Raw genomic sequence first — 15636 nt, 5'->3', positions numbered from 1 at the left:
GAGAATTACTGCATGATTTGGATGTTACCCCCAAAAACGTTGTAGATCAGCGTAACTGCCTGCAAAGCCGTAATAAATTTGGGTATTTAGCATCCATTTCCCAGCAGACTGCACAGCTCAGCTTGGGGATTGGCAGCGGTGTATCAGGACAGAGAAGGAAAGCCTCAGTTAATGTACTTGAACTAATATCCCTCCAGCAGCAGACAGAAGGCGGAAACATATTGTGTAGTTTTGGGCAACCACATATTGTGACTATCTCCTTGGCTCTCCTTTTTTTGATCTGCACCTTAAGATCTTGTGAAAACCTACGTGTGAGAAAAAGTCTCACATTGCCATCCTCCCTAGGGTCAGTCGGTAGCTTTCAATGTTCGTTGCTCAGACAAATGCCTAAGAAGAGCTGAAGGAGGCAGCTGAGGTAATTGTAACATCTCGGTGAAACAGATAAATGCACCTCAGCTAATATTTTATGTGTCACTACCATTCCTACGCAGGTCTTTCCACTTCCACTTGATGCCCTGTGACTGGGCCCTCGCTGTACCACTATTACCAGAGTGAAAGGTTGGTGGGAGCATTTGTGGCTGCTGATCTACCCAAGAGAGGCCTTTGTGTCCTAATTATTTTTCTGAATGCCATGAGGCAAAAAATGGGACGCCGAAGGCAGCACTTATCAATCACCTCACTAGGAACATGACCATACTCCAAAACACATATTAATTATCACAAAACCATCACATGCGCAAACATACTCCTCTACCTCACCTACTCAGAAAACTCACACTGGCATCTCTTGCATTTCCCCCTCCAGCTTTGTTTACATCCTCTGAGATTTACATTCCTTCATTAGCCCATGCAAAGGAAGAGATATTCCTGGCAGCTGTGTGTGTATTACCATGGTTACCTAGTTCATCTGCAGCAAAATGGGTTGGTCCATGACCCGACACCACAGCTCCAGGAGCGTGTTCCTCCCTTGTCCACTGCTTTGCAACCTCTCCCGCTGCAGCTGTTTTGTCAGAAAATCTGAATGTAAGCAACAGTGGGGCATCCAACAAACTCTCCCAAAGTCTTCAACACATTTTTTTTCCTATATCGTTTGTCTCTAAGTGTGGTTTTTGGCAGGCCCAGTCCTTGGTTTTCAAGCAATTTTTCCAGCAAGCCATCATCAATAGCATACCTACAGTTTTTACCCACTGCATTTTATTTGAGGGTGCGGTATTACACTTTAAAATTTAGCCTCAAAAGCATGCTTATGAGAACACCTGTGACTACACAACAACCTGGGCCTGTCAGGGAAGAATAAACGTTTGGGGCACACGAATGAGGACCGTGAAGTCTTAAATGAGGGTCTCAGCTGGGTGGGAGGAACAAACAGCTTCCTCCCACGAAAGCAGTTTGGGCTTCATTGGTGTCACAAATTTTGCAGTACAAGTTGAAGAGACTGTAATCTCATGAGATATTAGCAAACCAGGCATCAAACCTAAATAAGCTCTCAATATCAAATGAGGTATAAACAACAAAATATTGATAAAATATAACAAAGACAGAATTCAATCCAGGCAGAAGGCATATGTATCTCCACAACTGGCTCAAACTTTCACTGAAACAAAACTTATCAACTTTGTTTTTTAAGCAACATCATTCTCATAGGTTTTTTTCTAGGCAATATTTATAACAAAACAGATATGTATGCTGTTAGGAAGAATCCTTGTTCACATCATTCATCTATTCCCATAATTTATGTTTCTAATATTCATAACAAATTTGACCTATTTAAAGAAACTTAAAGCAATGATGTAATCTCTGGAAGTGGTACACGGAATATGCGTACCACACAATGTCAAGGCAAACACAGATGTATCTTATGGTGATTCTGAAAACACAAATACCAATGAATCTCTGTGAGGAAAGCAAAAGCTGGCAAAATTCGAAATGGCTTTGTAGTCATATAGTTATGTAAAATAAAGTTGTGAAGTTCTCCAGACTTGATTTAACATGGCTGAAACAGAGTGGGTAATTTGTTTGCATCTGAACGGTAAAAAAGATCAGTCGAATGAAAAACGTACACAAAAATGACCGACTTGTACACATACCTTTTCCGTTTATTGTTAATGCTGATGCAATTGTGGCTGTTACTGGCACTGGCAATTGTGGCACTAATGGATGTATCCTTGGTCGGCTCCCCATCCTAGCACGCTCTGCACCAGGTCCTAATAAAGCTCCCACCGGTTTTTCTGCTGCTACTTCTGGTGCTACAGAGTCTTCTTGATCCTGCTCTATATGGTCCATTTTATCCGGGCTTTCATTCTGGAAGCCATCAACTGTTGTCCGACTCTTAATGGGACTTTTGGGCACTAGGATTTTAATACCTGATTTTGCAAGGTCCATATTTTTCCTTCCAGAAAGAGATGGTGAATTGTTTTTCCGGAACTTCTGGGTGGCAGAAAAGAGTTGATTATTTTTTGACTCATGATCTTTACCCATAACTAAAGATTTAGTGGATGTCTTTGAAAAAGAGCTATTGGTAGATCTAGAAATTTGTTTTCTGGCATTATTTGGAGAGGTCCTGTTTGTCCTGGTTAATGTGCTTTCTTTCTGCTTTTCATTGTGGCGTCTGTTAAATTCATGTATATATTCCTCACAATTAACAAGGTGCTGTTCTGGCTCCCAAGTATCATCTTCGCTGTCGTATCCTTTCCATCGCACCAAATACTCTGTTTTTCCCTTCTTGTTTTTCCTCTTGTCAACAATTCTCTCTACCTGTTAAAAAGGAAAATTAAACATTAGACATGGGCAGATATACAACTCAAGTGAGCAATTTGCATGCAAATAATTTGTTAAGCGTAGATAGATTTAAAAATACTCTTGTAGTTCTGTAATTCTGTATTGTAGCTCTATAGCTTACAGTCTTTCACTGCTGACTGGAAATTCCTCTCTTTAAACTTCAGATAGTAACTTCCATCTCATAAAAGACGTTCTAAAATACGAAAATTGTTCTTCAGTAAGTATTTTGCATGCACAAGAATCTGAATATGACATATTACAGTTGACAATCAGCACTGGCCCCGGCAAAGTTTTGACACCAACTTCAATGTGGATAGGTTTTCCCTCTCTGAATATAGAGATCATGTTTAAATATGCTATATAAACACAGTGTGTTTACCTTACAAAACTTATCAATTTGATATTGTTTGAATAATTTGCTTGCTTAGCATAAGGCATATGTGAGAATCTCTTACTTACAGTGAGCTATCCTTTAGTTACCAGGGACAATACGGTACAGCTCAGAAATTGGGGCAAACACAGAAGATTTTTTTTTAGAGGCTGTTCTTCTTGTGAAAACAGAGAACTTGTTTTGGCCAGAGTCTTTGATACACATACTTGAACAAATTACCATGCCTCACTTATCTGCAAATAGAGATGATATTTATGTCACAAGTATTAAGCATGCACATGCCACAACTGCACGTGGGACCCACAGGCTAGAGGAATTCAGGCACCGGGGTAAAGCAGACAGGGCAGACAGCAGCAGCTGCAGGGACAGAGGCTCATGCCTTGTACCAAAACTCATGCCAGTCATGCTAGTCCTGCAGAAAGGGAATTCTTTCACAGAAAAAGAGACTTAAGTGCAAGGCTAGTCTCGGGATTTCCCCTTTTTATTTCATTTTTCCTACCCAGGCTGCTCCTTCTGGTAAATCCTCCAGCCCACTTCATTTCAGTTATGGAACCAATACAGCTTTCTTCCCCATCTTATCTTCCTCTTGGTTATTTAAAAAAAAAAAAGGGGGGGGGGGGGGCAGGAATGGGATGGGACTACCACTTACTAATTACTAGCCCTAGTGCTTAGCCCCTCATGAACAACAACCACGCATATAAGCTAAGATCACACATACCTAGGAGAATTTCTGAAGACCAGTAACATTTACTGGCGTGGCTTTTAACCGAATGGAACATGTACAGAACAATTTGGAAGGACGGAAGGAAAATACAGGTATGTATGTCATTACCAAGTCATATGACTGTTGACAACAGATTCTCTTACGAGTGCACCTCAGTTTTATATGTGGCATGTTATCATAATGTACTGCCTGGTTTGCAACAGTGAGGTTAAATGATTACTATTATTATAATCTCAGCAGCAATATAACTAGACATCCTAGAACTTCATGTGGTACACTGCAGGTGGTGTACTATGCTGTCCTGTCATTAGGATGTTGCATAGCTCCGTTTGCATAGGTCTTAAAAAAACCAAAAAACCCCCAAAACAACACCACACAAATGAAAACCAAACGCAAACTGTCAGTTGTTACCCAGTTGCACAATTCAATACATTTTATAGAGAGTAACGCAATATAAATTGTCCACATATTATTTAAAATGTTAAAATACATTAAAACTATTTTTATTGTGGTTATTTCACTTTTTAGTAAAGTTACTGGACTTAAAAAAACATACAGCTAGAAAAATGAAACTATTATTTTTCCACGAGACTACATTTAAGAACATCTTAACAAAAATGCTATCCCAAATAAGAAAGTAATTATGGAGAAATATGCTTTCAATTTTTTTTTAGTAGAGACTGAGTAAAAAGTCCTTCAAGTATTAAGCCAGAAATGTTAAATTAAAAAATAAAAACAAACTCATGAAGCAAACTTGATACATTGTCAAAAAAGCAGTTACTGCAATAGTCTTGCTTATCCTCTCTCCCTCTCTCAACCTTCTAAAATAGATTTAAAAAATATGATTCTCAGAGAAAGATCTCTACTACTAGGAAGGTACTTTTATTTTCTAGCAGGAAATCTTCGTAAGAAACAGCATCGATTACTGGGCACAAAGTTCTACTAATGTCTTTAAATACTGAAAGGCAACGTCTTTAAATACTGAAAGGCCACCCATTAAGGACACGTCCTTTTCAAGTAGGAAGCCATCCCTCTCATCCAAAAAAACAGATACCTTGCACAGATAACAGATGAACTCTAGAACAGGAGACGCAAAAATCCATTCCTAACCCAATGATTTATAGAGCAAACAGAAATGCATAAAGAAAACGGTTATATTTAGCCGTATTGTCCAAGCCTGCAACAAAACCTACTTTGACATTGTTCTTTTTGATTAAAAGGAGATTTTCCCCCTAACATCTTATTTCTATTTTATTTACAACACAAAAATTATAGCAATTAACCTGTGATACACAATTTGTCATGTGGCTTCAGAGCTTTAGTGAGGGACTTTTTGGATTGCCTCAGCTTGATTAGTCTAACTCCCCTAGGACCACTTGAAAAACTGCTCAGGAATATTCTGCCTCAATACTTTTGCTGATGGTAACAGCTACACAAGCGTTTCTCATCCAGATTTGGGAAGAGGAAACTGGAATGCTTCCACAATGCGCACAGGGTTTGAGTATAGAACAGGAATAGAAATATCCATCCTGAACTAGTGGTTTATTTAGTCTTTCATGGCAAAAACAGAGACGACAAACTTGTGCTTCTCCTCTTTTCCTACTGAAAAAAAAAGCTTGTCCAAAGTCATCTGTTTCTACTTTGGTATACAGTGGTGACATGACATGAAATACAGTGTGAGACACCTCAAAGTCTTATGTTAGAAGATACTAATGACTTACATCTGAATATTAAAATGAAAAAAATAATATAACTAGGTGGGAAAAAAGGTCTACGTTCCTACTTCCTGACACATCAGCTACGGTGCGGTTTGATGATACAGCTAACCCGTTGGAACAGCTAGGTAACATCCACACAGGCAGTATTGCTTCTCCCCCTGCTATTGTTACCCTGGAGCTGAGCAGGTGCTTTTCTGATCTTATGCCGAGTTAGTTCAGAGAGTTAAAAACTGGCAGAGTGCCCCTAAGCACCAGGGGAAGAGCAAGACCACATCCTTTGCCATAATCACACCAGAAATGCTGGCGACAACTAGTTCGTGCCAACTACCATTTCTACAGTGTCCAATGTCTTCTGCCATGCAGTATTATTTAATTTTAGTAATTAAAAGGTTCTGTACTGCCAGGATTTGCTGCTAATGGTTAGTTTTCAAGTGTTGTAGGAGAATCAAAACAAAATGGAAAATTATATAAAAAGGAAAGATAAAACAAGTGTGAGGAAAAATTATCAGGCAAACTATCTGGATGGCAAAAGATAACATCTCTCAGTTTGTTTTAGCATGCTAAGTTATCACTTTCCCCACATGGGGTACTGACCAATGACACTCAAAAACTCAGCCAGCAGAAAAACTGACAGAAAAACAACGCACTGCTCAGAGGTATAATCCAACAGTGGAGTGCCCAAATTATAATTCCCCACACCAGAATTACATCTGAGCTTTCCCACCTGTAAAATGGTAAATTTCCCTTCCTTCCATGAATGTGGTGAGAATTGGTTCATGTTTGCTTTCTCTCCCTGAGGAAGCAGATACTTTGATTTTAATTGCTTTTATTAGCAGAATTACTTTTTATGTTATTAATTTGATTTCAATTGCTTTTATTAGCAAAATTAGCATTTACACTTTTTCAAAAAATGGACAAGAACAAGATAAGGTTGAAGGCCAAAGTGCTGTTTGGCTACAGCGGCACCAGGTGAAAACGGCAACACCGCAACTGCTCCTCCCTGTCCTGTGCTCAGAGACAACAGCTCCTCCCCATCTGTCAGCACAACTTCTGGTGTAATTATTCCCTAATGTAGTTCTGTCAAAGTGACCTGGTTTAGATATTAAGAATACCTGAGCTAATGTAGGCATCCTGAAATAACTGGTTTGGAGAGCAGCCACATATGCGGTATTTTCTGACACATCTAAGAGGAGTGCAACTTTCAGCAGAGGACAACAAACACCTATGGGCAGGAAAGGTACAGCAACCTCTTCGTTCTGCTGCGGTCAGAAAAAGGACATGCAATCTTAATCCGCAATGAAAGATCTTTAGTTCAGATCAATAAAAGTAAGCATGAAATTCAAAAGGATGTTCTCAGTCCAAAGCATTGTAATTTGGGCACATTTGTAAACTCTATATTAGGCATACTCTGTGTGTGTATGTGTATGTATATGTTTTATATATATATATATAAAAAGATCATACTTTAATTTAACATAAGATTTGAAGAGATTAAACTAAAGGTACAGCTGTCAGGGGTGGGGACAAAAAACAGAATGAGCAAAATAAACATATAAGTAGGCATGTAAATATTCAATGAGTGCTGCCTTGTTTATCATAAATCCATTTTCCATTCCCATCATGTTCGCCTCTGTCCTCACATTCATGTCAGGCTAAATTAATTTAAAGTTAACAGAATAGAATCTATTTGACTTCATACTCTCTGTTGTCTGTAAAATAGAGGAGAAGACCCTGTTCTGTTAGCTGAAGGCTATGTTTACATTAGTATTTCATTCAGAGCAATAGTGCAATTTAGAAGCAAATCCTTCTTCCCTCCACACTGTTCCCGCTTACTGTGCAATGGTTTTGTTCACAGACCAGCTTTTGTATATGTGATGTGGATTCTTTATGGAGAAATATAAAATGGAAATGGAAACGTACCAATGCAATGGTCATGCTTCAACCCCTAAGGGGGCACACAGGTTCAAGCAAATAACAGGTCTGAACAGTTTCAGCCCATGTTGTGGCATGGATATTTGATCCTGAGAGGCTCCACTAAATCTAGTCCAAAATAAAAGTGCTGCACCACGGATATGTAGAGGTGGGGGTCACAGCACCAACTGCTTCACTCTACTGATTTTCTCCAGTTGAGCCAAATTACTACTGTAGACATTCCCCAATTCAGAGACTGAAGCTAGAATAAATGCAAGTCTTCCACACATATATGTGCTACATGTGAACAGTCACCCTTGGTTAAATCGGAAACTGTTCCATGTACAAATGGGACCTAAACAGTCATCCATAAGCAATCAGCAATGTTTATGAATGACTATATCCTCTATTTATTAAAATCTTACAGAAGTCAATGTTAAACAGTATTCAAATAGTTCTTATTTTAAATAAAATAAATGCATTCTACATTAAAAAATGCAACTAATATATAGCAGCATACAACACATGAAAACAGTTAAGTGCCAAGTTTTGCTTAAAGTAAAAGGAGAAAGTACTTTTGGGAAGACAGTTATTAAAAAACAAATTTGATGAGGATGTCAAAATAGACTGTATAAATCCTAGAGTTCATCTTCACTGCAGCTCCAATGTTACTCCGTTCGCGTTAGCCTGGGAGTGAACGTAAGCCTGCCACCACATGCTCCTGGAGCTGACTGATTTGATTAGCAGGACAGAGTGATTGGATTAACAGTCGATGAACTGTTGTAAACTAAGCCGCTGCATCCTTATGGCATGACTGGCCAGAGTGTCTATACAGTACAGGACTCTCCGGCTATGGTGACGACCGTATTACATATATATTGTTCTGGAAGTCAGAGTTGTACAAAATAAGCACAGATCAGATGTGGGCAGATTATTGCTTTTCTGTCAAATTAGCTACAGCAGATGATACAGCTTTTGTGTTACTTTTGTGACAGCTCTGGGATGAGGAATGATACCTGACCTGGCCGAAGGCCTGCCAATACAGAGTTCACCCACTTGACTGTCTTCTGGCAATAGGGACCAGCAGGATGAGTTCATACAAGATCATCGCTTTACAACCCGCAGCCACTCCCAACCTCCTTTTGAGGAAGCAGTGTGTGCAGTGAAGTTGGAACACATTCATGTCTACGAACAGGAATCACATAAAGGGCTAATACACTTCCAGTGGTCCTTCATGCTAGCAGTGCAATAAAGAGAATTGTATATCTCATCCCTCCTTCCAAAAATTAAATAACCGTGCTAAAGCAAATATTAAGATTTTTCTTTTTCCCAAGCTTTATTTCAATCAAAGACTGTCCATTCTTTTAGGATTCCTGGACACAAGTCATGCAAGAGCTAACTTTGTGGCTATCCACAACATTCAATTAATATACTGGCATGCAGGTCATAATTAAAGATTTAATTCACCTTCTGTATAAAATTCTAATCAAGTTGCCTATAAAATTACAATTGTCTCAGTCAAGCTCGTAATTTATCATCAACTTTATGAATTATATCCTTCCATAGTCTTAACAAAGACAATAGACAAGATAATTTAATCACCACATTCTCATCAACACCAGTGGTTCCAGGGAATCACAGCTGCGGCACGTGCCATGCCTGGCTGCACAGCCACCTCCTGAAAAGGCACTTTAGGAAGTTTTATGCCCTGTACTTACACTCAACAAACTATCACTGTACCTGCAGCTCCTTTATGATCTATTGAAAAATAAAGTTTGCAATCAGAAAAAAAGATCTTAGGAAGCCTTTTCCATAGAGGACACCAGGGAAACTGGTGGGGAAGGACAGCCTGTGACATTCACTTTGCTTTAGAGAATTAACTTACTGGAGAAACAGTTTGCCCGAGATGTACTTCCTCACAAGTCACCACTGATGATTGATGCTAAAATGCCAGCATCACAGATATTTGCAGATACAATTTGCAAAGAAATAATCACAGCAAGTTCTGGGGCAAGTTACAGCCTACTGCAGAATTTATCAGCTGCCTTACCCTAACTATATTTACCTAGCTATTGCAAAAATGGTTAGAAAATCTTACGCTCATCAACTCACTTTTCATAACAGTTCTAACCTTTCATTTACAAAGAGATGCCAGTCTTATAAATTTTCTATTTTGCACAAAAGTAGAATGAAAATACATGAAAAGTTGTTAATGTATGTACAAATACTGAATATAAAAAAAACGCCTGCAACAATGTATTCTTACCAAACGTGCACTGGTTTCTTCCTTTTGAAATAAGAACAAGTAGCATCAAATAGGTTTATCTTCTTAAATGGAAATGGCCCTAATCAGAAGAAACTATTAAAAACTACTAGCATTTGATTTAAGATACACATTCTGGACGGTCAAAGCTATTACATAAGTTTTACTGTGTTATTCTCATAAAGTTATCAAAATGTTTCTCATCACTAGTTACTAGAAGATCTGAGCATCACCCACACACAGAATTCCAAAGGAAATTCTTCACAACTTCAATTCATTCATAACAGCTATATCCCAGGAAGCAAATCCTGGATCTTTTTTTTCCCAGAGGTAAATATTCCCTCTGCACTTGTCAAATTCTGCTGCTGGTATCTCTCCACTGAAATCATGAAAGGTGCAGGTCCCAAACTTGGCACAACCAACACTATCCCAAAGAAAAAATATAGAAAACTGAAATGTGTATTATTGGCAACTCTGGCAACACGAAAAACACAACTTTCACCCAAAGATGATCATGTTTTGGGATGTGATAATTTGGGAAAATGTAGTAATAAATTAAAGCTACCTCACAGTAAGAGCCTCAACAGCTTGACTACTATTTACTTAAAGTATAAGACCAATAGAAATATTGTCACTTTATCCTTCAGCTAGAATAATATAGAGTAGCAGATGAAGAATTTGTCAACATTAAGCATCAAGACTACAGACTTTTGCTTTCAAAGCAGGAGAACCTGAACCTTCAACAGTGCTCAATTACAAAGACTCTATAAAGGCAAATGACTGATAAAGATTCAAAATATTTCCTCTAAAAAGAGTGTCTTAAGGAGAGAGTAGGTCACAGCAAAACCGCACTCCAAATATGTTAGAGAACACTGTCACAGCTAAGCAAACTTCAGAAACGGGAACTGTAACAAGAAAGAAGAGCAAGAAAATCACAGGACAGTTGAAGAGGGAACTTGGTATGCTGTACTTAATTTATCAAATGCCACTTAATTCTACAATAACACTTTTATCTACCAAAACCAAACGAGGCTTTTCAGCAGCCTACTGCTTGCAGAAGGGACAGTGACATGAGTCTGCTACTGTAGATCATTTGACCAAACCTCAGTAAGAAGGGACGCCAGACCTCATATAAGCTCTTAGAAACTTCTTCAGTAGCACTCTCTTCTTTCTTTTTTCTCTTAGAGGTCCTGAGGTGCTTGTCCTAAATAAAGATAGTAGCGATAGCTTTCTTTGGAATCAGCGCATCCAAGAAGGCACAATACACACTTACGGCCTCCTACCGTAAGGAGCCGTAAGGCTCCTCTCACCCTTGCACCAAAAGCTTATTTCAGCAAGACATAATTCAAGCTTCTGTATACAAGACCATGACTGCATTTTTGGTTTCAAATACAGAAAAACACACTAAACAATTCCAGATCATAGTTAAGAACAACATTATTTACTGGCTCTTTCTGTATTCCTTACCTCAATTCCAACACGTCCTAGAAGAACGTGCTGTATGAGCACGGGTCCCCAGTCACTCTGCCTGCAATATGGTTTCTCTCAATACGTGGTCTAATCCCATCTAGAAAAGCTGGTGATATGGAAATTTCTCGTAATTAATCAACCTCAGTGCTGCACAGCTGCCTCTTAGTTCTGGCATTCTGTTCCTCTATGGGATTTATTAGTAGATGAACTATTTTTCCAGTTGGAAAAAGGCATTTCCCTGGTTTAGGTCTCAAGTCCCTCCATCTCCCCAGCTTTTAGTCTGAACCTGAATTCTTGTTTCTTATTTAATAGCACTGCAGCTTTCATGACTCCACTCTCCCATTTTCTTTTGGAACCGGGCTGTGGCGTACAAATAAAGCTGTGGGATCACTGGTCACTCTGCTTGGCAAAGATCCTTCCAGCTTGCAAAGTTTTAAAGTTTATTTGTAAAAACAGGGAAGTTTTATAATGTTCTTCCAGAGTGTACCTTCCTAACAAAAAAAAATTCAGAGTATGTACAAATAAGTTCGTGATCTTTGGCACATAATTAACTTTTTACTAGGCCCGCACATGGCGCATTAGTAGCACAAGTTTTGCAATAAAGTATGTGTTCAAATGACTTTCTTATTTCACCAGTATTTGTGACTTTAAGGGGGTTCCTAAGCCTCATCCTTTCATCCTTCAAACATGCCAATCAGAAATAAAACTAGCTGACATTGTATCACTGTTTTTAACATACATATACCTCCTGCTGGCATAATTTGTATGAAAATACATTTCTGATAATCACGATTTTCCCAAAATGTATCTAATGTTTTAGGCATGATATGTACTTTTTAACACCAAATCACTAGTCATTCAACCTAACACATTACATTGATATTACAAGTCCTGAATCAAAGGGACTGATGCCTGTAAGATTTTCTTCTATTGTCTTTTGAAAATATGCACTGTCTTAAGCTCCATTATTTACTGATCCTATCCACCATCAGTTCATACATGCATACTAAAAGTAAGACACCAGATATTAATCTGATTACCCTGATGTTGGTTAATAAAACATTTTGTCCCATCTCAAAATCCCTCATGCCTTGGCAATGACAACAAACAGCACGAAAAGCAAAGTGTTTTAGGCTTGGAAAATGGCAGCTTCATTAACAGCAGCATGTGTTAAAGTAGTTAAACTCATTTTTCAATAATTCAGGTTTTTTTAAAAAGCTGGGTAGCAGCAACTTCTCTATTACATGGTTAACAAGAATTTCTGAAGTAATATAGATATAAAAACCTTCTTCAGAAGAATCTTCTGTTCGCTATCCTCTAGAAGGAAGTAAGATAAGGAAAAATACACGCAGTTTCCAGAATCAGGTAATAAAATAAAAAAAGTTATTTGTTACTCAAAACACTTCTTCTTGCCCATTATTTTTGTCCAGAAAACATTGTCTCAAAATTGGCTGTAGGATGAAGTAGGCATTGCACTCTTGATAAAACACTTAAGGACTGTGCCCTTTAAGGTCACAACACAGATATTAAAAGAAACCTAAACTATTTGTTCTGCAGATTTTGCCAATGCTTTTTAAAGGCTGTGGAAAGCCAGAGCTTTTTCCTAAAAAGAACCATGGCTGAAATCTTCACTTAGGCAGAAATGGCACAGCACTATAATTTGTTAAAGTCCATCCTCAAGAACAAAGGAACCAAGAGTTACCTTCTACAAGCACTAACGTCTTTCTCTACTTGCATTCAAGTCTTTCCCTCTGCAGAGATGTCATATAAAATAATCTGTCAACTTTCTATTATTACCTCAAAAATATTGTAAGTAAACTACCACGTGCTGTTTTGCAGAGGAAGAACGTATTTTTCTCTATTTTCCACCAGATATGGATACTGTATTGGCTTTTGGTGCATCCTCACCCACCCGCTGTACTCACTTCTAAGATAACACTTCAGCTGTTTAAAGGAGTAGTTCTTGGAAAAGAAAAAAATAAATCGTCTCTCATGCCATATCCTTCAGGTTCAGTTGCTTTTTATTCCTTTCCCTGTGTTTGTCCCTGTCTGAATTTGATACTGCTATGTGCAGTGCTTTTCCTAATCCCACATCATAGTTTGCTCTCCAAATAATGACTTGAGGATTATTTTCCTCATCATTTTATACTGCATAACGGTATATTTTATACTGCGTAACGGCATATTAAACCCTTACTCATTCCTCTAGTTTCAACACTGAAGTAATTTGTAAAATACCCTGCAAAATAACACTGTTTTTATTTTTTAAAAAATTAAAAATCATTGTGTTCACTTTAATCTATGCCGCTGTTTGTGGTACAGTCACTGTTCACAAACAGGTTTTTTATTATATAGAAAGTATTTTAAGTTAGACCCAAACCTTTCTTTTTGCCTTAGTTATGTGTACAATTTCACTGACATCTCAAATTATTATTTCTATACTGTATAGGCTGTAGAGAATAAATGACTGCCTCACCTCTTTGTTTATGAAATAGACAAACTCACTAATGTGTGCGTGGAGAATCAAGACTTAAGCATGTAATACACTGGCATATATTTTCCCCTTCGCTATGTCTTTTCATATTTAAAGTCAGTTTAAATACGCACTGTGTGAACACTTTTTTACTTAAGAGCTGTTTTTCATATATAACATCTTAGCATTATTGCCCTTTCTCCATTAAAAAAACTGATATCCAAATTAATGCCACAAAAAGAATGTAAAAATTCACAGAAAATTATCTTCACATTGCAACATAAGCATTATTTACGGATTGCCTGCACTGAGAAACGGTCATCACAGGCCAGTGTCAACAGTGCAGAGTTACCCTTCCAAAATAGCTACTGCCTCACAAAACACCTTTCCCGCAGAAGTAATGCCAGTCGGTTTCTTTGCACAAAGTAGTCCTCAAATTCAGGGAGTGCTCAGGCAAGGTCTAGCATGTTGGTCTTCCAAACTTCTAGCCTTGGTAATCCCTGCCTACATAAAACAGAAATAATTTATTTAGAAGCAAGTTGCCAAATTCCAGGAATATGGCATTATACTTATTTTGTCGTAGTACAGTTACAGTAACATTGAAATACAGAAGCATATTTCACTTTCTTTCAAATTTGATTGGAAGGACAGGTGAGCGTTCCTTTCTCCCTACACATTTGTCTTTACACCTAGCATTATTACTGCATACCTATACTGCATCCAAAGAGTTTATGCTGCAAATTCCTTGCCGAGAGTCCATCCGTTTCTAGAAACAGCCACATTTTTTGAAAATTTTGGAATTCAGGATCTTCTTTAAAAACAGATAATTTCCCTTTTTTCAGGTGCTGGTAATTAACCTAGTCATCTGTTGGCAATGTCCAGTATCACCTGTAAATTCAAAATAGCTAGTGGTTAACTTGAATATGTTTTAAAACATACCTTTAAAAAAGATGTTTGCATATTAAAGGTCTTTTGTGATAGTTTTTGATAGCATATTTAATACTTTAGCACCATAAAGTACAATTAGTGCTACTCAGCACAGGATTTAGTCTTATCTGTGCAGTTACTAAAAAATTAAACTAAATTAATTGATATTGTTACCATTACAGTGGTTCTACAGAGAACAGAATTGAATCTCTAAAACAAAAGCACAAATTTAGATGCAATCCAAAGCACTAATGATTTTGTAAAGGGAATTCCTGGAAACTGTGCCCAAACTGCTGTACTTTGTCATGTAGTTCATGAGCCTGCATCTTCCACACCTTGCTACTTGACTAACACAAAGGTTCAGCTTTTTCCTTGCTATTTTTATTATTACTAATCAGTCACCAAGATATATATCACTGATTAATTTAGACTTTGATTTTAAGGCTATGCTTTTCATTATATTGAGTGAGATTAGTGATGCCATCAATGTGAGAAAGATTTTTTTAATTTGAAATCACATAAACAGTTAAGTGTAAGGTAAAGTTAAATATCCTTTAATAATCCTTTAATAATTCCTTTAACTTTTTATTCTTTTAAAAAGTGATTTCCTCATAAAACATTGTTGGTTTTTGATTTATTTAGGGTTTTTCCCCCTCAACAGATGAGGTCTTAAAAAAAACCTTCCTTGTTCTCATAATTATAATCCATGACAACAAACACCTTTGTTTCATATTCTGTTGAATCTGGAACAACTTGGTTCTGTAACTGTAAAGAACATAGCCGATCCCTTTCTTTTCCAGAAAGTAGCAATGTTATGAATTAAACTGGTGAATGGATCTGCCTAAAAATAAATACATCAAAAAATGTTTTGGTTTTCAGCTGGTTTATTGTGTAATCATACGCTTATGTGATGAAAGTGGGACAGAGCAGGAAAAAAAAAAGTGGAGATACAGCAGTACTGCGTTTTTCTGGAATAACGAG

General features: G+C 37.6%; 1 protein-coding gene across 2 annotated transcripts in view; it reads right to left on the bottom strand.

The window, feature by feature from the left end:
* The window catches only part of CDYL (chromodomain Y like), a 109384-nt gene that overhangs the window by 56889 nt on the left and 36859 nt on the right, over window positions 1–15636 (bottom strand). For both annotated transcript variants that reach the window (XM_076330478.1, XM_076330477.1), the window contains exon 2: window positions 2088–2754. In XM_076330478.1, coding sequence (XP_076186593.1) covers window positions 2088–2754 — 667 coding nt within the window. The remainder of the gene's footprint in view (window positions 1–2087; window positions 2755–15636) is intronic.

The sequence above is a fragment of the Aptenodytes patagonicus genome, chromosome 2 (genome assembly GCF_965638725.1).
Source record: "Aptenodytes patagonicus chromosome 2, bAptPat1.pri.cur, whole genome shotgun sequence".
Taxonomy (NCBI): Eukaryota; Metazoa; Chordata; class Aves; order Sphenisciformes; family Spheniscidae; genus Aptenodytes; species Aptenodytes patagonicus.
The sequence above is the reverse complement of the archived record's forward strand: the minus strand, read 5'-3'. Positions and strand labels throughout refer to the sequence as shown.